Source organism: Podospora pseudoanserina, chromosome 5, assembly GCF_035222485.1.
Source record: "Podospora pseudoanserina strain CBS 124.78 chromosome 5, whole genome shotgun sequence".
Lineage (NCBI taxonomy): Eukaryota > Fungi > Ascomycota > Sordariomycetes > Sordariales > Podosporaceae > Podospora > Podospora pseudoanserina.
This window is the reverse complement of record NC_085924.1, coordinates 866578-887420: the sequence shown is the minus strand read 5'-3', so window position 1 is coordinate 887420 and position 20843 is coordinate 866578. Positions and strand designations below refer to the sequence as shown.

The 20843-nt window shown below is 53.0% G+C and overlaps 10 protein-coding genes and 1 non-coding gene across 11 annotated transcripts; 8 read left to right on the top strand and 3 right to left on the bottom strand.

Moving 5' to 3' along the window:
* Positions 1–706: 706 nt before the first annotated feature.
* QC764_0075230 lies at positions 707–798 on the bottom strand. Its single transcript has one exon. It is a non-coding gene; the product is annotated as a tRNA-Ser (tRNA).
* Positions 799–1000: 202 nt separating this feature from the next.
* Positions 1001–2641, bottom strand: QC764_500670 (uncharacterized protein). The gene is made up of 2 exons (XM_062947332.1): positions 2396–2641; positions 1001–2329 (listed from the first exon to the last, which is right to left on the bottom strand). The coding sequence occupies exons 1-2, from the start codon at positions 2597–2599 to the stop codon at positions 1136–1138; spliced, it is 1398 nt and encodes a 465-aa protein (XP_062798641.1). The 5' UTR covers positions 2600–2641; the 3' UTR covers positions 1001–1135.
* Positions 2642–2861: 220 nt separating this feature from the next.
* On the bottom strand, positions 2862–3978 carry QC764_0075210 (uncharacterized protein). Its single transcript, XM_062940694.1, has 3 exons — positions 3781–3978; positions 3264–3710; positions 2862–3209 (listed from the first exon to the last, which is right to left on the bottom strand). Exons 2-3 carry the CDS (start codon positions 3449–3451, stop codon positions 3014–3016), a joined length of 384 nt encoding a protein of 127 aa, XP_062798640.1. The 5' UTR covers positions 3452–3710; positions 3781–3978; the 3' UTR covers positions 2862–3013.
* A 1920-nt stretch (positions 3979–5898) lies between these two features.
* QC764_500680 (uncharacterized protein) lies at positions 5899–7017 on the top strand (the record flags this gene model as incomplete). The annotated part of the gene is made up of 1 exon (XM_062947333.1): positions 5899–7017. The coding sequence occupies one exon, from the start codon at positions 5899–5901 to the stop codon at positions 7015–7017; it is 1119 nt and encodes a 372-aa protein (XP_062798639.1).
* A 506-nt stretch (positions 7018–7523) lies between these two features.
* On the top strand, positions 7524–8303 carry QC764_500690 (uncharacterized protein; the record flags this gene model as incomplete). Its single annotated transcript, XM_062947334.1, has 1 exon — positions 7524–8303. One exon carries the CDS (start codon positions 7524–7526, stop codon positions 8301–8303), a length of 780 nt encoding a protein of 259 aa, XP_062798638.1.
* A 145-nt stretch (positions 8304–8448) lies between these two features.
* On the top strand, positions 8449–8847 carry QC764_0075180 (uncharacterized protein; the record flags this gene model as incomplete). The annotated part of the gene is made up of 3 exons (XM_062940693.1): positions 8449–8457; positions 8614–8718; positions 8779–8847. 3 exons carry the CDS (start codon positions 8449–8451, stop codon positions 8845–8847), a joined length of 183 nt encoding a protein of 60 aa, XP_062798637.1.
* Positions 8848–8950: 103 nt separating this feature from the next.
* QC764_500700 (uncharacterized protein) lies at positions 8951–10887 on the top strand (the record flags this gene model as incomplete). The annotated part of the gene is made up of 2 exons (XM_062947335.1): positions 8951–9516; positions 9570–10887. 2 exons carry the CDS (start codon positions 8951–8953, stop codon positions 10885–10887), a joined length of 1884 nt encoding a protein of 627 aa, XP_062798636.1.
* A 400-nt stretch (positions 10888–11287) lies between these two features.
* QC764_500710 (uncharacterized protein) lies at positions 11288–12541 on the top strand (the record flags this gene model as incomplete). The annotated part of the gene is made up of 1 exon (XM_062947336.1): positions 11288–12541. The coding sequence occupies one exon, from the start codon at positions 11288–11290 to the stop codon at positions 12539–12541; it is 1254 nt and encodes a 417-aa protein (XP_062798635.1).
* A 118-nt stretch (positions 12542–12659) lies between these two features.
* QC764_0075150 (uncharacterized protein) lies at positions 12660–13435 on the top strand (the record flags this gene model as incomplete). Its single annotated transcript, XM_062940692.1, is given in 5 exon segments — positions 12660–12673; positions 12686–12696; positions 12799–12890; positions 13000–13115; positions 13417–13435. 5 exon segments carry the CDS (start codon positions 12660–12662, stop codon positions 13433–13435), a joined length of 252 nt encoding a protein of 83 aa, XP_062798634.1.
* A 349-nt stretch (positions 13436–13784) lies between these two features.
* Positions 13785–15445, top strand: QC764_500720 (uncharacterized protein; the record flags this gene model as incomplete). The annotated part of the gene is made up of 4 exons (XM_062947337.1): positions 13785–13838; positions 13895–14680; positions 14746–15060; positions 15119–15445. The coding sequence occupies 4 exons, from the start codon at positions 13785–13787 to the stop codon at positions 15443–15445; spliced, it is 1482 nt and encodes a 493-aa protein (XP_062798633.1).
* Positions 15446–15813: 368 nt separating this feature from the next.
* Positions 15814–19232, top strand: TPS1 (Trehalose-6-P synthase/phosphatase complex synthase subunit). Its single transcript, XM_062947338.1, has 3 exons — positions 15814–17477; positions 17547–17919; positions 17971–19232. Exons 1-3 carry the CDS (start codon positions 17174–17176, stop codon positions 18881–18883), a joined length of 1590 nt encoding a protein of 529 aa, XP_062798632.1. The 5' UTR covers positions 15814–17173; the 3' UTR covers positions 18884–19232.
* Positions 19233–20843: the final 1611 nt, after the last annotated feature.

Sequence of the window (20843 nt, the reverse complement as noted above, 5' to 3'; positions counted from 1 at the left end):
CCCCTGTCAATTGACAATTGGCTGCTGACGGCTCAGTAGTAACTCATCAACGACTACATCCAGGGCAACATCAACCAAACTATCTTGTCAATTTTTCACCAAGTCAACTGCTGTCTTGTAGCATATCATCTGTTGTTGCTCCAAATGGTATGGCGAAGTTTTACTCTTGTCTCAGTCAACCCCTTCTAACCCGGTCACAGGCAAACTTTCCCAATCTTCGACGGCTCTTCATCGAAGCCAGGACTGAGAACGAGGAGCGAGATGTCTCCCGTCGAGCAGTGCGTCCTCTTCTTTTCCTTGCAGATTCGTAATTCTCAGCTAAACTTTTACCCAGTTCTACAACGCAGTCATATACCTTGGTTCTGTTGCCGTACTTAGCTTGATCGCCCAAAGAATAAACGATTCATGAAAGACCCCACATTCCCATTCTCCATGCGATGAGCCAGTGTCAAAAGTTCCCAGACCGCCATGTAACTCACACCTTGAGAGCATGTACAAGACTGTATTCACTACTCGATCTCCCCATTTGTTTCTCTTAGTTATAATATGCTCAACCTGGACTTTGAGACATCCAGACATCATTGCGTCGGCCGGAAAGCTAAAAATAGATCGTCCCTTGTGGATACGTACCATAACCAACGCCAGTTGTCATAATGAACTGTGGAGTTGATGAAGAGTTGAAGAGGAGAACAGGGCAAAAAGAAGACGTCGCCTGCAGGATTCGAACCTACGCTTCCGAAGAAACGGCCTATGCTGAGAGATAGCAGGGCCGCGCGTTAACCACTCCGCCAAAGCGACTTTGAGTTGTTTGATGCTGTTATGGGGAGAATTAGAGGTCATGATGTAATGTACCGCTCCGCCCAGTTGAAGGTTGACAGAAGTCTCGCGGTGCTATTATCGCCAAAGGCTGCAAATTGATCGACGAAGATAGCCGTCAGAAGCTTCTTAGATGAGCAAATAACAATACAAATATTCCGAAAGTGTATACACATTAGTTCCGTCCCATGCTGCAAGGGTATCTTACAAATGCAAAAGTTAAGAGCAAACAGCCGACAGTCAAACACAAGACACGCCCACAAGCATCAAATTGCCAATCAGAAACCGCCCACAACATCAAGCCGAAGCTGCCTGCCACTTAGTCCGAGTCACTCTCCTCGTCGGATACAGCCCTTCGTTTGGTGGCCCCCTTTCCCTTGCCTTTCTTTGGCTTCTCCTCCTCCTCACTGTCCTCGCTTGTGCCATTGTCATCGCTGGACTCACTGGACTCGGCAGCATCGCTGACCTCCTCGTCGCTCTCCTCACCATCTTCATCTTCCTGATCATCCTTCTCAGCCTCATCATCGCCACTGATGCTAGGCTCCCTGAAGCTCTTGACAGGAGCGCCTCGCCTCGAACGCCGGCCGCCATCAGCAACACCAAAGGTCTGGTCCCACTGCTTAACAGCGTCCAGGTCAGCCATCAACTCCCGCTGCATCTTAATCTCCTTAGCTCTGGCCTCTGAAAAGCGACCAGTCATTCCGATTTCAGCAAGCATCTCCTTGAGACGGTTGATCTTGGCCTTGGGTGTCGTCTGTCCGCCTTTCTTGAACTCAAACGCCCAGACTTTACGGACGCCGCACTTTAAAAGTTGACCCTGCAGTTGCTTGATCGTAGCTTCATCCGGTGAGGCCTCGGTAGCTGCCGCCTTGGTCTTACGCGCTGCTGGGGCTTTCGGTGCTGCGGAGCCCTTTCCCTTGCGCTTGATTGGAGGTTCATCATCGATAACAGATGAGAGGGAACTAGAGGACTCATTGCCATCCTCTTTTGCGACAACCACAGGTTTAGGCTTCTCGGCTGCCTTGGGCTTGGCTTGTGCTTTTTGTTTCTTTTTCGGCGGTTCGTCGATCACGTCGGACAATTCGTCGTCGCTGTCTGGAATCTTGTCGGCGCTCTCCGGCACACTCTTAATTTCAGAGAGCTCACTCGAATCGTCCTTCGCTGTGACTGTCGCATCGCCTTTTGCAGGCACCTCTTCCCTGTCTTTCTGAGCTTTCTTCTTGGCAGGTTCTGGTTCCTTAGCGCTTGCGTCGCTGGCTTCATCATCGTCGTCCGAAACTACCCTCCTCTTCTTGGACGGCTTCGCGAGCTTCCGTTTCTTGGCTGGCTGTTCCGAGGCTTCACTGGCATCGTCGACGTCGCCGGACTCAGAAGGCACGTCTGCCTCTGGGGCGGGGGAGGGGCTTTTCTTTGCTCGCTTGGCGGGGGCACCGTTTTTTGGCTGCTGCTTCGCCCTGCGCTTCGGGGGCTGAGGGGAGAGTTCAGGTTCGGATTCGGCATTCTCAAGCGCTTCCTAAAAATCGCAGATGCAAGGTCAGTAATGCCCTCATCATTGTCTGCTGGGATTTAAGAAAGTTACCAAAGCGGCGCGAATGATTTCTTTGCTCCTGGCCTTCCACTGGCCCTCTTTCAAGAAGCCCTCGTCCAGACCAAGTTTCTCCTCGACCAGTTCGCGGGCGTAATTGACGGAGAGCTTGTCGCGGTCGGGACCATTGTAGATTTGGTCGACCACACTGGTCAGCTCGGCGGCAATTGTCTTGTCTGCCACCTTCTTTGGCGCCATGTTGTCGACTGAATGATTTGCGCAAGTGAAAAATGATGAGTGATGAGAGGTTCTGATAAACGCGTCGGATTGACGCGACTGCGATGGGGCTTTGGAAGGTGGAGACAGAGGTCAAGGATTAAAGCGCCACTTTTGGCCCCGGATCCATGCAGCTTGGCCCAGACCCGCATTGCGCCTTACCCTTTCAGGCACAACATCGACACATCGACGACATCATTCACTGGGATAGCTCACAACAAGGCCATGGTTTCAGGATTTTACTGGTTGTATATCTCTTCCCTATTCGCATCTATACCTGAGTATCATGCCTCACTCTGCCTTGTCCTCTCCCTGTCTTGGTTGTATTCTGTACAAAAGTAGAAACCCTCCCCATGCCCTCAAACAACTGCTGTCTTATGCCGGACGTCTGAGAATTTAAGCCTTCCTGTCTTGAGTCTTGTTGTGCAGAATATGGATCAAATGTTCGACGTTGACTACCTTGTCGCAAATCCGGTGAGCAACCTCCAGCATTTCCTTTTTGCGTTGAAGCTCTCTCTTCCTCCTCCAACCGCTTCCTAGCTTCTTCGGCGGTTTTGCGGTACCTCTCGCTTGCGCCATCAAGGATATTAAACTGTACTTCGACGGAAGTGTATGTTGCATGCCGTGATGGACTCTAATTTCTTACTGCGTTCTCTTGATCCGCTGCTCATCGATGCCCACACCCGGCCTTCTGATGCAGAATCCCTCGAGAACCTGCACCTGACATCGCTCTTTGTCGTTCTCGACTTCGATAATGGCGTTGTCCATTTGTTCGAACTCATGGTCTAGAAAGACGAGCATGAGCTCCAAAGACTCTGAGTCGAGCGTTGACATCTTATTCTCGAGGATAAGGTCGAAGATCTCGCGAATTATTTGATGGTGATCCTTTCAAGATAAATGAGCGAATACTGACCTCTTCTGCGGAGGTACACCACCGGCATTTACCATTTTGGATAGGCCACAGGTGAGTCGAGATTGAAATGGGTGATACTGAAATCTCGAGGTAATCGAAGGTGATTATGGTACTAAAGGTAGGTAGGAAGGAAATGGAATTGAAAAAGGCCGTCTGGGACCTCAAGTTGTGATTGGAGCTCTCATGGTAGGTAACCCACATGGGGAAGGTTAGCGGGGGCCAGGAGAAGGCAACAAAAGGGAAAATTCACTATTCTGGAATGCTAGGATGATGGCCCCTGACGTCCAACTGGGTGTTGAATGTCATGAGGGCTCAGCTCAGCATGCGATAGGAGTCAATATTGGAGCACCCCACATGTCTTCAAATGTTGTTTTCATGTACGTCCAGTTGTTCACTGTGTCTGTTTCCTTCGATTTGATGAAATACTCTATCGGTAACTCGTTTACTGATGCTACTCATTCAAAGATTAGATACGATACACAGCGTTAACTTGCGAGCTATATACTCTTTCCTATGGTATGGTGCAACTTGCTCGTGAGGGGTTGACTCAGAAACCAAGTGACTAGCACCCTGTCGTGAAACATGACCCATTCGTAAAGTCATGGGTTCCAGTCCATATTGCTCTCGATTGCAGGATACAAACACACAGATGTAATCACATGGAGATTAGAGTCAGAACTGCTCAGCTAGGAAGATGACAACCAAGTCAGTGCCACTTCTCGGGGCTCTAAGACTGGACTTTCGGCAGGAGTGCTCTGTACATGAACAAGTGATGGGTTATCGGCAGTGTTAGTATTATTAAATGAAAGATTACTAAGAAGCTTTGGGAGGAGTAATCGTGGCTGTTCGGTTATGTGTAAAATTGTGTTCTGATATCCTTATATACTGACTCTCATAATAAGACAGTAGGTAACAACACATATCTTCGGTTCAACTAGGTTCCAAGCCGAAGGCAAAGCGTTCGGAGTGATGTGCCTATGATTTAGGTACATTAGCTCTGTAATATCCGGAACAGATATGCCTGGTTCTCCAAGATACCTTACTAACCTTTAGGTATGCTCTCTTACCACTGGCAACCTGTCTTCACATGCAACCATCAGGGCCCAGTGTATTTGCACTGTCAGTGCCCACTCATTTTCTTCTATTATCTGCCGACACCCAAAACAACCGGCGAAAACAATTACAGATTCAGCACAACAACTGCCTTGGATCTGACCTCGTGAGCTACTGTGACTCTTCTTGTTCTCGTTTTCTCGCTTAAGGTATATTCACCACCTTGAGCCTTTCTTTACAGATTACAGCCATTATTCTCTTACGGTCAGCATTTCTTTTACGACCGTCATTCGTTTGCGGCCATCATTCTTTCACGGCAATTCTTACCACTATACCAACCTGAAAGCTTCTGCTTTCCATTTACATTATTTTTATCATCGAACAGTGAATAGAAGTCACAACATGGCAAGTCTCTTCCCGGCCCAGCCCATTCCCCGTCATCGCTGTCCAGCTTCCATGCTAACCATCTCCAGGCTGACTCCCCCGCCACCACCAACCAACGCAACACCTCAAACCCTCTAGTCTTCAAGATTCGCCACCCTCCACCTATCTGCCCTTTTGCCACAACCAACTTAACCTCCCAATTTCCACCCAGGAATCCACAACCGCCCCCTTCAACGACCTCCTCAACGAAAAGCTTGCCAGAATGCATACCCTCGCCGACAAACTAGCCCTTCCCGCCCACTTGATGACCTTCAACACTGATCACCCGCACGCCGAGGCGTTCAACGACACCGTGGCCCACTTCTTGCAGGAGGCAGAGAGTTGCATGGCGCTCGTGCATGGCCACAAGGAGGTGGCTCATTCCAATATTGTGATGGCTTTGTTGGTTTTTGTTTGTGGTTTGGGTTTTGCTGTCTTGTTAGGTGGGGGTTCAGATTTGGTGAGGGGGTTTGGGATGAGGTTGGAGCGCGGAACATGGAGAAGCCCGCACGGAAGTTCGAGTGGGTTAGGACACGTTGTTTGTTGTTCTTAGTCATGGCGAGAGACTGCTGTCACTGTCTTGTTAGTTTTTACCAACAAGGGTCTGATTAAACTATGGCTGACATGCTGTGACTGTGCATATTTCTTTCCAGATCTCGTGGTTTGCTCTGGATGTGGTGGTCGGCAATGAAGGAGGCATGTCAGGGTTAGGGTAGGGGTCCTCCCCCTGAGCCTTGTTTTCTTGCTGGTGGCCAGGTGACAAAGGGCGGCACGGACCACCTCTCCATTTTATCCAGCACCACCTTCCTTACTCGATGTTCCTTATCACTCACCTCTCCCCCGAATTTGAGTTTGGGCTACTCCTCATTCTTTTGCACCTCGCAATTTTGCCATGGTGCTCCGGCCTCATTCCCGTGCCTCTGCGGTGCTCTCGTTTCTCGCCTTTTTGACCGCTTCAACATGTGTTTCTGCAAGCCGAAGCCCAGGGCTCCCCTTCGTGATCAACACGTGGGGCGGCGCTTTCACAGCGGCCACTGATGCGGCATATCTCGCCCTCATCGCCGACAGAAACACGTCCGCTTTGGATGCAGTTGAGATTGGGTGTGCGACATGTGAGAAGAACCAGTGCGATACCACTGTTGGCTATGGCGGCTCACCGGACGAGTCCTGCGAGACCACTCTTGATGCCATGGTCATGGATGGCACATCCATGAAAACCGGTGCTGTTGCCGGCTTGCGGAGGATCAAAGACGCGATTGGTGTCGCACGTGCTGTACTGGAGCACACTAGGCATTCACTTCTTGTTGGAGATTTGGCTACCAATTTTGCCATCGAGAATGGGTTCAAGGAACAGGATTTAACGACCGAGGCAAGCAAGGAGAAGTGCGAGGCTTGGAAGAGGGCCAATTGCCAGTCGAATTATAGGCTGAATGTTGCGCCTGATCCGAGCACTTCGTGTGGGCCCTATACGCCGTTGCCTGGGATTGATCAGCAGACACTGGCGAGATCGGTGATGGAGGACAAGGGCGCTGTGTCGCATGACACTATATCCATGGTTGTGATCCATGAATCAGGGATTATGGCCGCGGGAACATCGACCAACGGGGCTTCACACAAAGTCCCTGGAAGAGTTGGAGATGGCCCGATTGTCGGGAGCGGGTCTTATGTTGACGGTGATGTTGGTGGATGCGGAGCCACCGGGGACGGCGATATTATGATGCGCTTCTTGCCTTGCTACCAGGCTATCGAGAACTTGAGACAGGGGATGAGCCCACAGGATGCCGCAGAGGATGTTGTTGCCAGAATGCTGCGCAAGTATCCCAACATGTCGAGCGGGATTGTGGTGGCCAACACCAAAGGCGAACATGGGGGTGCAGGTTCGGGTTGGACCTTCACCTACTCATTCCGGGGGGGGGATATGGAGGCAACTGAGGTTGTATCGGTGCCGCCACTTCCAAGGAGACTCGAAGAACGAAGGAGGAACACCAATGACATTCCCGATGAGATCTGAGCATCGTTTGAACCTCCACTGAACCCTAACCCACTGCTTGTCGGCTGCTCGGAATCACTTGCAGATGTGGGCCAATCCCCGCGTGCCCCATCCAATGTCCGGGGGGGGGGATGAACCCCTGTGGATCTCGCTTGTCGCCGTTGGGCCAATTAGCGCACTCCACAATCCTAAGCCTAATCCCAAACGGTCGACTTTAATCTCTCAGAGTCTCAGTGAGGGCGTTGGCTTTTGGTTCCTGACGCCGCCAGCGGCCCAGCGCGTGTCCTTCTTCTTTTCTCTCTCGTGAGTTTGACGTGGGCGCGGAACCTTCAGTTCTCATCGTCGCTTTTTGCTGCTTGAGCTGGTGACAATCTGCCGCCATGTTGGCTTGACATTCGCTTCATTCTTGACCATGATACATGCAACCACATTCTTTTAACCAGCACTTACACACACAGTACATACTTAGTACACTCTATACAAACAAACCTACGCTCCTTTTCACAGATTCACATTCATTAGTCGCCATGATGCGCCAAGCCATTCAATTCTCTTCGCTTCTCATCGCCGCCGCCACAACAGCGCGCGCGGCCAAAGGCACCGTTTGGGCGACACCTCACGAGAGTTATTCTTCTTCAGTTGGAGTTTTGGGCTGCAAGGTGGACACCAATCGCATCGCCTACTGGCCTGGCTCAGTTGACTGCAACAACATCTGCATTTCGCTCAGTTATGAGGGGAGGAAGGTCAAACTTTTGCGCATCGATCAGAGCGAGGGCGCATACGATGTCAGCTACGACGCTTGGAATTATCTGTACTCGGGCTATTCGGCGACAGAGAAGCCAACAGCTGGCGGCGAGACGCCCATGGAGTATGAGGAATTGGCAGCTTCTGAATGCTCCGACTTGATCCATACACCAGACGGCAAGCTTCCTTTGAGCGCGGCAAACAGCATGAACTTCCTCGCCAGCTGCCTTGAGAAGGATACCTGGGTCGGCAAGAACCACATTCTTTTCAACATCTTGGATCCTATCTGTTCTTGGGGACACGACGAACCGTGCAATCTGGACTGGCCAGCAGCAAACCAAGCGCAGTGCCCGAACGGATTGGGGACACCGGCCGAATTAATGACTGCGCCTGTTTACAACATTCAATACAACACTGGAAAGAGGGTCCTGGCATCTACTGGGCAGGTGGTAGCTAGCCAGGCGGCTCCTAGCCAACTGCAACAGAACCTTGCTGGGATATTGAAAGGCTCTGGCGGGATGACGGTGGCCTTGAGCTTGCTTACCTTTTTGATTCTCTTATGAAATTCTGGGCTTTCGATTGGAAGAAGTTTACGAGATATGTAAAGGAAGGAGAGGATGATTGTTGCTTTTTTGGATACCCCACCCCACCCCAGCACGTACCGCAGGCAATATACCTACTTAATTTTCAACACTATCTTCCTTTCTCATGAGTACTGTGTGGGATTGGGACGAAACAGCTAATTCGTGCCGCACCTGTTGCTAACCGGTGAGTCCAGAGTCTAGTTGGATCAACCATTGGATCAGATACGCGAGCTGAAGCCATCATGCAGCCACAGTTCCAACACCGACGATATTCAACAGAACAAGCTAGCGTAGGGCTGATGGCAATCGAAAGGCGGGTGAACAACTTGCCCTTGAGAAGACGACATTGGTGGCAAGACTAGATATCCTAAGCCTGTTCCAGGCATCCATTACCGTATGTCTTCTCGATTCGCTGCCACCAGCCTGACTCACTCATACACCGACCACAAAACAGCTAGACTGGACACCTCTCCTTATCACGCACTGCTTCGGCCCAACTAAGTCTGCTGCGGCTGAGCTGTAGAGAACCAGAGTAGAGTCTAGACCACGGCTACCAACGTCGACGACAGCATGACACGAAAACCTATAAGAACGGCAGCCGACAGCGTTGCACCGCTGCAGGCTCCATGGCAATCATCGCCAAGCTCACCATGTTTCAACAGCGCTCGTTGGCCTTGATTGGCCTCCTAGGTCTATTCATAGCCTGGATTGTCATTGGATCCATTACCGAACGCGAACAGGCCGTCGAAACTACGGTTCGTGCACAACCACCTGCCAGCGTCAAGATTACACGTCCCACCAGAGTGGTACTTATCGGCACTGGCAAGACTGGCTCATCGATTCATCTACCCTTGGACCTGTCCTTTTCCCGATTGGGCAAGAACTATGCCAGCAGGAACCTCACCTATTCGATTGGGATTAGACCTGTGCAGGTTGAGTATGTTGAGCCTACCGTTGTTGCTACAGGGGAAGTAGTGTCAAGTGAAGTTTCTCAGAAGGAAATGATCCATCTCGAGGATCCTACTGTTGGGAGCTCCTATGAGCTGTCAGTGGAGGTGGCCCCCCAGCAAAACAGCAATGGCACGCTTGACATTAGGATGATTGGGAAAGACTTGGTGTACCTCACCGTGGTGCCTGACAAGAAAGACAAGGCACACCTGGCAGTTCAGTTCACAGAACCCGCAGAGTACTGGTACGCAACCCCTTTTCTTCTTCACAAACCCCTTACTCACCGCAACAACACAGGGACAACTGGCTCCTCGATCTCTACCGCCGTAACCAAACCATCCCCACCATCCCTCTCCCCGGCCCCTCCGACTTCAACCGAACCTGCTCCTGCCCCGACTACCCCGACGAACCCACCCCCGTCTTGTCCAACCCACCAAACATCCCTCTTCTCCTCCCCTACCCTATCGACGGCAACCCCCCTCGCCGAGAGAAGGAAACCTACAAAGTAACCCTCCGTGTCCGCTGGGAAGACCGCTCCACCACCCCCGCAACCCACCCCCCCATGTCAGGCGCCACAGTCTGGATCTACATCCAGGACATCACCGACGACTCCCGCCAAACCTACGGCTTCACCTCCCTCACCCTCTCCCCCGCCGGCCGCGCCACCAAAACAATCACCCTCCCCTCGGACCAATTCATCGTCTTGATCTCGGTCGCCTTTGACAATACCAAACTCCAGTTCCGAGGCGGGACAAGCCACCTCGGCCGGACGGGGGGCACAGAATTCCCCCTCCCCTACAAAATCTCCCCCACAAACGAAGTAACAGTCGATGCCATCATCCCTCACTCGTTTGGCCCGGAACTGGTCAGGTTATGGAACGAATTTAACACCATCCATCAAACGGCTGACCGGTTGGTCGGGGCCTGGGATGTGCCCAAACTGGGGATCCAGTACCCGATGGATTGGTCGAGGTACTACCCGGGACAGAACAAGATTGATATCTGGGGGAGTGCTGGGTCTCAGAGCGGGGATCACTTTGCTCATGAGCTGGGCCATCACTTCATGTACTCGCTTGCCGGGGGGATTCCCGGGAGGGGAGGGGCGCATACTATCTGCGGAGGTAGTCCTGTTGAGCAGGGGCTTGCTTTCTCCGAGGGTTGGGCTACTGCTTTCGCGGCGAGTTTGTTGGGCAGGCAGGTGATTGGGGGTTGGGATTATGGGGGGTATAGCTGCGGTAGTGATAGGGATACGATGGAGACGAGCGAGGGGAGGGTCGCGGCGGGGCTGATGGACTTGATTGACGGGGGGTTGGTGAGGGAGTGTAATGGGGGTGATACTAACCTGGGGAGGGATGGGGTTTGTGATGGGACGGTTGGGGGGGAGCTGTTCACGCCAAGGGTGGTGTTTAGGGACTCGATTGAGGGGGTGGTGGATGGGGGGGTTAGGGCGTGGTGGGGGAGGGTGGTGAGGAGGTATGCGGATAGGACTGGGTTTGGGAGGGGAAGGGAGGCGATGGAGTATAATTACTATCCGCAGGAGTGTTTGTTTCGGTTGGCCGGGGTTTGCGTGAGGTTGACGCCGAATGTGTTTGAGAGGATTCGGTTGAGGTTGTAAGTAGCGGTGCTATGTCTCAAGTTCAAGGCGGGAAAAGGGCAACACAGCGGCACCATGACAGGTCATGACACCTGTCAACCTACCTTACCTTAACCCAAAGATGCAGTGTAACTATTTTCCTTGTTATTCTTTTGCTGCCCAGTCGAAATGTACCATGTCACACACCCAACCATGGGATGGAAGTGGCATGATTCGCTTCGGATGATTGTGTGTAGCATTGGACACTTTTCCTTCCTCGGTGGCGTGCAGTTAGGTGCAACCTCTGCTCCCGTCTTTTCCATAAAATGGGCCATGGGAAGGGTGGAAAACCGCATCAGGTCCGCTCCCCGCTCCCTGCCTTTTCCCGTCTTTTGTCTCTACCCGTGTCAGTTTCGACAGTGACAAGACCTTACAACTCAATATGACAACACCACCGCACGGATCAAAGCGGCATCGTGAAAACGATGACGACGACGACGACCACGACGACGACAACCAACGCCCCACCAAAATCACCATCGGCGACAACAACGAAAACTATCCCGTCCTGTGGAGCGACTACTCCCAGCTTCCACGATTATGCTGGTCCCTCCGCGACCGCGACCGTAGAGCCTCCCTCCCAGCCCCCGGCGCGGTGCGAAACATGACCATCGCTCGCGTCCACACCAGCAGCAGTCGAAGCCAATTACTCACCTTCCCCTCGATCGAAACTCGATATCTCCGCGACTTACACCCCTCCGTCTTCCGACCCACCCGCCCTCCTCCTCCCCCCCGACGAGTCCGCTCCCCTCTGCCCCCCCGCCCTGGTACCACCACAATCTACTCCCTCCTCCAAGAACAACACCTCCTCGACCACCGAATCCACCTCCCCTCCCCCTCCTCCCCCTCACCGTCCGACCTTGACAAAATTTTGACTTACCTCTCAACCCCGATACAGACCCTCACAACCACGTCCTTTTCCTCAGAAGCATATGACACCTTCCAGCATAAATCTTCCCTCCCCCCCTCCCAAGACGACCGCCTCCTCCCCGATGGGGTCCTGGACACCATCGCCGGGTGTGTCCCCGCCTTCCCCCAAAACAGGATCTACATCCCCTTCAACGCCATGAAACCGGTCAACTCGCTCCCTGACGTAACCCCCACCCCGTACAGCTTCGACGGTGTACGACCGGCAGAGTTGGAACACCTTATTCGGGATCGGGAGGAAGAGTTTGTCATCGCGACCAAGAGGTACGAGGTACCTGTTGCGCCTAACTTTTTTGTCGAGGTTGTTGGGAGGGGGGGGAAGGGGGGTGTTGCTGCGGTGGCGGTGGATGGGGCTTATGGGGCGAGGGGGATGTTTGTGCTGAGGAGTTACGCACCGGGGGAAAGGAAAAGGGGGGAAGGAAAAGGGGAGGGGTTGGCGTTTTCGGGGGTTTATGATGCGGGTGGGGTGTTGAGGTTGTTTGTGCATTTTGTTGCTGAGCAGGAAGAAGGGGTGGATAAAAAGGTGGAGGGGTTGGGGTATTACATGGCTGAGTTGGGGAGGTGGGAGATGATGAGGGGGCGGGACGAGTTTTTGAAAGGGGCGAGGGCGTTTAGGAATTTGAGGAGCTGGGCGGGGAGGGTGAGGGAGGGAGCGGTGGAGGGGGGGAATTGCTGGGCTGGTGGTTTGTTGGGTGGGGGGATGGGTTGATGGGAAGATTACCTAGGTGTTGAGGGGGGGCGATTTTACATCGTGGGCAAGTTTTGGGGAGGATTGACTACGCAGGGTTGGCGAGTTGATTTGGTGGGGGAAGTTTGATGCCTAGGAGATGCGGATATATAAGTAGATTTACAGTAGACGTACACGTAGGTGATACTTTAATCATTGACCATCCTATTTCTACAACTAATTCCACTTAGGCACATGAGGACTTGTGCTTGTTTCACGTGAGACCTTTTCACATCAAGGCTTCTACTATGACCTGCCCGATGAGGATGGAGTATCGGTCGTCCAATGCACAAACGAGTCCTTCTTCCTGAACAAACTCGAGGAGAACAAGGTGTCATTCCGGCCTTCTCGAATTCGTACACTAAAACGGCTTCTATATAGTGGCGTTCCCCCCTAAGCTTTTGCAACCGTTAGCGGCCGATGAGCGCTAACCATTCCAGGATGGTGACCTCGATACCTGGGCTCTGAAGCTCTGTTCCGTCTTGGCGGGATCGCGGATCGGCGTTACCCCTGAGAAGCGGTCGAGGTCGGACAGGAGGATTGTGAAGGGCGGTGGGTAAGGTAATTCTAGTATGAACATATATTCTAGAGTGCTGACATGGTAACCTATACGCTACAGGTATATACTTGGACGTAAGCCGAGTTTGTGTAGATGAAGATCAAGACCGGGGTAAGAGTCCATGTGCCGCGCAGGGGGGTTGGACTGACCAATATGAACCTATCAACCCCAAGATTGAACCTTTGGTTTCACCTGCTTTTTTCCCATCGTACTCGTACCCGCCTACCACTGAATTGCAACCACACGTTCACTCACTCACCGCACAAACCTAAGGAGGAGAACAAAATGGCAAATGCAGATCCGAGGTCCGGGGGTAGGGGGGCAGGTTCTCGGCCAAGGGGGGGTTTATCAAGCTCGCACAATGTTGCGTGGACTACAAAATGCGACACTGAGTCCGGTTCCGAGCAAATGCGAGTTCTGGTCTGGTTACCTGTGAATCTTCCAACTTTTTTTTTTTTTTTGGCTTGAAGAGAGAGTAGTTTAGTTGCTGGAAAGGCGGGAACGAGTCAGTTTCGCACTTTTAGTTTAAATAGCAGTGAAACGCGTGGGAATTTTGGATGCGAACGACAGAACATCCCATGATAGCAATCATCACAAGCGGCACTCGCGACTTGAGCACACACCCTCATATATCAACACCACACCACTGAACATCACCAACCAACCATGGCCCTCCTGTCCCTAGGAATAGGGCCCTCCCTCCTCCTCCTCCTAGGAGGCGTAAGTCATCCCACCTTTTCCCATCACAAGCCACAAATACTAACCACCCTTCCCAGTTCGCCCTCTACGTCCTGGGCAGCATACTCTACAACCTCTTCCTCCACCCTCTCCGCTCCTTCCCCGGCCCCCTCCTCATGCGCGCCACCCGCCTAGGCCACATCCGCCTCCTGTGTCGCGGCACCCTCCCCTTCGACCTCCTCCCCCTCCACCAAAAGTACGGCCCCGTCGTCCGCATCGGCCCCAACGAGCTCGCCTTCTCCAACCCCCAGGCCTGGAAGGACATCATGGGCCACCGCACCGACAAGTCGGAAGAGTTTGAAAAGTACCTCGGGTTTTACCGCCCGGTGGACGACCTCCCGGTTGACATTGTGAACGCCAAAAGGGAGGAGCATGGTCTACTACGAAGAACAATGGCGCACGGTTTCTCCGATCGGAGCATGAGGGAGCAGCAGCCGTTGATCAAGCAGTATGTTGATTTGTTGATGAGAAAGCTCAGAGCGGCCGGCGGAAAAAAGGTGGATTTGGCGGCGTGGTATAACTATACTACTTTTGATGTGATCGGGGATTTGGCGTTTGGGGAGAGTTTTGGGTGTTTGGAGGGCGGGGAGTATCACCCGTGGGTCAAGGCGATTTTCGAGCTGGCGAGGGTGGGGGTTGTTTTTCAGAGCCTGGTTCATTACCCGTGGGTGTTCAAGGCGCTGATGGCAGTGGTGCCCAAGAGCTTGATGGAGGAACGGGAGAGGCACTATCAGATGACGTTGGTGAAGTTGAAGAAACGGATGGAGGGGGGGAAGGAGAGGAGTGATTTGATTGAGGGGTTGTTGAAGAAGGCGGATGAGTGGGTGAGTTTTGAGCCTTTGGACGTGTTGTTGACAGGGAGGGTGGTGAGCTGACTTGTGGGAAACAGGGTCTTACGCTTCAGAAACTGCAGGCCAACAGTGCGATTCTCATTATTGGTGGCTCCGAGACGACAGCGACGCTTCTTTCGGGGGTTACTTTCTTGCTGATGACGAACCCTGACGCGTTGGAGAAACTCACGGCCGAGGTCAGAGGTGCTTTCAAGTCCGAGGACGAGATTGACTTTATGAGTGTCAGCAACCTCCCCTATCTGCTCGCCTGCCTGGACGAAGCGCTCAGGATGTATCCTCCTGTTCCGACTGGGCTGCCCAGAGTTGTTCCCCCAGCGGGAGCTAGCATCGCTGGACACTATGTCCCCGGTGGTGTAAGTCATCCCTTTCCGAGTTCTGATATGCTAGCAGCTGACGACTCTGAATGAACAGACGGTCGTGGCCGTCCATCAGTGGGCCATGTATCACAACGAGGAGCACTTCAAGAAGCCTTTCGAATTCCACCCTGAGAGATGGCTTGGCGACCCCGAATTCGCGAGCGATCACAAGGAAGCCTTTCAACCTTTCCACTTGGGTCCCCGGAACTGCTTGGGAAGGAACCTGGCATACATCGAAATGCGTTTGATTCTTGCCCGCGTACTTTGGAACTTTGACTTGAAGATGGATAAGGACAGCGCCGACTGGATGAGCAAGCAGCGGATTTTCAACCTGTGGGAGAAGGGGGCGCTGAATGCTTACTTGACGCCTGTGCAGAGGTAGTGGCTTCAAGTATTACCTAGCTCTCTTTACTTAGTTATAAGTTATATATACTTTACCTAAGAGGTGACACATCACACGCAGCACAACATGGCTGTGTTGCACGGGAGATCCACATGATTTTGATGGCTTTAAAACCATCCGAACTGTCAGTGGTCTGTTTCAACTTGCTGTTTGCTGTTGAGAGAATGCCCGTAGCCTGCATCACAGTGCAGTATCAATGCAAACTTGGTAGCCCTCTCGGGCATGTCGCCGTCCATGTAATTGTATAATCGAGGATGATGCCAAGCCGAAGCTACCGTTCCAGATCGCAGCACTCCGTTTCGATCGTGGCTTCGGATGTGGGTCCAACAAGGCTGCTGGGCGTCTCGGTCCGGTCGATTGACAAAGAATCGGGCAGCAGGTGACATGGGGGGGGTTGTGGCCGTTTGATTGGCCTGGAATTGCTCCGCAGTCCAGCCGACCAACCTTGGACGGCTAAAGTCGAGGTTCAAAAAAAAAGTGACATCTCAGGTCGTGCAGCTCTTGGTGTTCAGTCGCTGGTGTCCTGAGTTGTCTTGTTGCCCAGGAGCATGTGGCCCGCGCGCCGTTGAGCCAGGCTGACGACAGGAGCGGGTCCTGCTGAAGGAACGTGCAGACTGAAGAATAGCAAAGAACATTCCTCCAGAGTCCTGTCCTGTCGTCTTGCTGTCAGGCCTCCAGTTTCTGAACAGTGGTTCAGAATTAAAGTGTGAGCCAAGCGGGTCACGGCTGGAAAGAAGGTCCGAAATCACGATCTGGGCAGGCGAGAGCAAAGAGAAAAAAAAAACATCTCAAACAAGAGATTTCGGCTCGGTGCGCTCTGCATGGCCACCACGGTGCATCGTCGTATGGTGCGCCATTTGATGAATCCCTGTCGTGGTTGTGGCCGGTTGGAAGGTGCAAAATGGCGATTTCAGCGTCGCAGCCTGGCCAAGATATCAGGATCCAGAGACAAATATAGGGAATTGTGCCTTCCTCTCAACAAGTGATGCTCTTGATAACGGTGACATGGTGATGGGACAGGGTGGAGACTTGCCGGGATTTTATCGTGGCGTTTCTGGCGTTTTAGCTGAAGCTGATGCGGGCAGGGGTGCCAGCCATCTGTCCCGCACTCGGCATCCTTGATCCCGCCCAAAAAATTACGTCGACGGCTTCGAAAGCTGTGAGAATCGAGAAAGATGACAGGTTCTTCGCAATAGCAGTCAGCATCCTCATTACACTACATATATCCCGCTCAGGGCCTTCACATGCACATAGCTAGCTATTTCCATATACATAAAGGAAAGCTCATCGCCCATCCCGGAGCTGTTTGACAACCCGACCTGAACTAATTCCAAGTTGTTACCCCGCCCTTGGCTGTCTCTCTCTCGCTGCACTGCGCCTGCCCCGCATTGAAGTGCTTAGCAGCTCGAACGGTTTCCAAGCTTTCATTTGCAGGTGCACCAGTCGACAACGTCACCAGAGGCACAGTCGATCCACAGCTGGCCGCTGTCAAACATTCCAGAACTTAGCAACAAAAAGATAGCCGTTGCTCTTTATCATCACCTCTCTTCAGGAACTGACTCCCAACCTAATACAAATCCTTCAAGACACTGTCGCGCAGGCAGGACCTCCCTCCGTAGCATACCCCAGAGCGCTGCATCGCAGGCGCTCCCCTCACCGTTCGTTCCTCGCAATCCGCGCTGTCAACCCCCAAGCTCGCTACCCGCAATGCCCGGCCTCGTTGACGAAAACGGCTCGTCCGGTCGCCTCCTCTTAATCTCGAATCGCCTTCCCATCACCATCAAGCGAACAGACGATGGCCAATACAGCTTCTCCATGTCCTCAGGTGGTCTTGTCACTGGTCTCAGCGGCTTGTCCAAGGCCACCAGCTTCCAGTGGTATGGGTGGCCCGGCCTGGAGGTGCCCGAGGCGGAAATCGGTCCCATGAGAGAACAGCTCAAAGAGAAATACAACGCTTACCCCGTGTTCGTCGACGATGAGCTGGCTGACCGTCACTACAACGGCTTTGCGAGTGAGTAGCCCCTCGAGCGTCGCGGCTTTGCTCCAAGCACCACTGGCTAACCCCTACTTCTTTCTCCAGACTCGATCTTGTGGCCACTCTTCCACTACCACCCCGGTGAGATCACATTCGACGAGGCTGCTTGGGCTGCCTACCGCGATGTCAACAGATTATTTGCCAAGGAGGTGGTCAAGGACGTACAAGACGGCGATCTGGTCTGGGTCCACGACTACCATCTCATGCTGCTTCCGCAAATGTTGCGCGAGGAGATTGGAAACTCCAAGAAGAATGTCAAGATTGGCTTCTTCTTGCACACGCCATTCCCCAGCAGTGAGATCTATCGCATTCTCCCGGTCAGAGAGCAACTGTTACTCGGGATCTTGGAATGCGACTTGATCGGCTTCCACACCTACGATTATGCCAGACACTTCCTGAGCAGTTGCTCGAGGATATTGTGAGTGCTTTCCGCCGCTTTCTCATGAAGCCATCATGCTAACACATTCAGGTCTACTCCAACAACACCTAACGGGGTTGACTGGAATGGCAGGTTCGTTACCGTCGGCGCTTTCCCTATCGGCATCGACCCCGAGAAGTTTGTTGAAGGCTTGAAGAAGCCGAGTGTTCAAGCGCGTATCGCCGCCTTGAAACGCAAGTTCGAGGGCGTCAAGCTCATCGTTGGTGTGGATCGCCTTGACTACATCAAGGGTGTCCCCCAAAAACTCCACGCGTTGGAGGTGTTCCTCACCGAACATCCCGAGTGGATCGGCAAGATTGTTCTGGTGCAGGTGGCGGTGCCAAGTCGTCAAGATGTGGAGGAATACCAGAACTTGCGAGCCGTCGTTAATGAGCTTGTGGGTCGCATCAACGGAAGGTTTGGCACGATTGAGTTCATGCCCATCCACTTCCTCCACCAGTCCGTCTCGTTTGATGAGCTCACGGCACTCTACGCTGTCAGCGATGTCTGCCTGGTCAGCTCCACCCGCGACGGCATGAACCTGGTGTCATACGAATACATCGCCACACAGAGAGAGCGTCACGGAGTCATGATTCTGTCCGAGTTTACTGGAGCGGCTCAGAGTCTTAATGGAAGTCTGATCGTCAATCCCTGGAACACAGAAGAGCTGGCCAACGCCATCCACGACGCCGTCACCATGAGTCCCGAACAGCGCGAGGCTAACTACCGCAAGCTGGAGCGATATGTGTTCAAGTACACTAGCGCTTGGTGGGGCCAGAGCTTCGTGACGGAGTTGACTAGGATTCCAACTTTTGAGGAGCAACAGGCTGAGCAGACCACCAGACGGGCGATTAAGAGCGCCGCTGAGGGTGTTGCCGAAGTGGCCAACAACGGCGCCGAAGTGGTGCACGATGCTGTTTGTGCTGTGACGGGTGATGAGGAGACGGAACAGCCGCAACAGTGATTGGGGGTAGGTTCTGGTGGATGGTCGGGTTCAAAAAGTTGGCTTTGCGTTTTTATCTCGGGTTAAGAAATAACAAGGGTCTCGTGCGTTGAGAATTTGGCGTTGCAGTATGGTTTGGGAGGGAAGAAGGGGGGTTTATGAAGTATATGCCGGTGAGACATGGGCATCAAAATTCTCTGCTCCGTGTCGGTTGTCTCCTTTTCGTCATTCGATAGACATTTTGCATGGAGCTAGGCGTTGATAGTAGTCTGGAGTTTACAGACAAGACTTGACAAGCTCCAATACTGAACAATTTGTTGCCAAGTCCATGACTTTGCTGGATATGAGATACTGTGAAGATCTTTGCCTTACCAACCAGCCCCAAGCAGTCATCATGGGCAACTAGTTGGGCTCAGCCGAGCTGACTGTAGGCCTTGGCACCAAACCCGAACAAACCGACGAGCCCGAGCCATGCTTCCTAGGAAAGACCCATAGGTCTCATTGTGTTGGCCAATCAACGGTCTCGATGTTTCCCAAATAGGTATTGCGCCTCTCCCTGGGATATCAAGGTCGAACATTATGTCATGCTGAGGCCTCTGATGTTTATAGTTATAGTAGAGCAGGGTTTTAGGTTCTCAGACGGGCGTGAAGGACATGTATTTCAGATGCGAGGTCTCCCATTCTACTGTGAAAACCAACCTGCCGCTTGCCTTGAAGAGCCGTCGTGACCATAGGGCCTCCTTCTTCACAAATCTTCCCTGTCGCCAACTCAAACCTCGAAAGATTCTTCGACCCGAGAAAATGTATCTAGCAGTTCGATATGCCAAGAAAAAATACCGCCAGCATCGTGGACAACCCCCTCCTCAGCGGAGTTCATCCAGCCATGTTTCCTCCACCTCCTCAGCGAACCCCATTAGCATGGTGGCCGCTGATCAGACAGAGGAAGCAGATCACGCCCAGCTCAAAGCAGCCAAGTCCCTCCGCCGTGAACACCGCCTCAAGCTCACCCTCGGCCTCCTCCTCCCTTACACCCTCCAAGCCCTCGACACGACAATCATCGCCTGTGCCTTGCCCTCCATAGTTTCAGACTTTGGTTTGTCCCTCCAAAACCCCCCTCCCCGACCATCCCCATCTCCATGACAACACCTGACCCTGATGCCAGACCAAAAATCCCAACTAAACTGGCTCACCACCTTCTTCAACCTCCCCTCCGCTTCCTTCCTCCCCCTCTGGGCCCAGCTCGTCGACATTTTCGGCCGGTATCCCTCCCTTCAGCTTTTCATTCTCATCCTGACGGTCGGCTCGGCAATATGCGCCGCTTCCCCTTTGGCCTCCTCTGCAGGATGGGGAGTGATGTTATTCGGAATAGGGGTGCAGGGGGTGGGAGCGGCGGGTATGAGTGTTTGCGTCAGGACTATACTGGCTGACAGAGTAAGCCTGGTTGGGTACGCCAAGAACTGGATCCTCTTCGCGGTGTTTGCTGCTGTTGGGTTTGGGGTTGGGCCTGTGGTGGGTGGGTTTCTGAGTTGGGGGAGGGAGGGATGGAGGTGGTGCTTTGTGGCTAATGTACTGGTTGGAGCGGTGGGGATGGGGGTTGTTTGGTGGGTTTTGAGGGGGGAATTGGTTGGTGCTGTGGGGGTGGGGGATGGAGACGGTGGTGACGACGAGGCGACGAGGTTGGTCAAGTTGAGGAGGAGGATGGGCACGATAGATAATGGGGGGCAGGTGTTGTTTCTTTCGGGGATGGGGCTGTTGATTTTGGGACTTACGAGGGGTGTTGACGGTTGGGTGGGTGGGATATCAGTGGGCGATGGTGCCAGGGAGGAAAATGGCCAGGGTGTTTCCGAGGCAGAAAGCGATGATGCCTTGGGGGTTACTGGTGCGGAAGGATATCGGGTTGCTGTTCATCAACTCGACGGTGGGGGCGGCGATGTACTCAGTGATGTACTTCATGGATATTTACTTTGTCGAGGTTATGGGC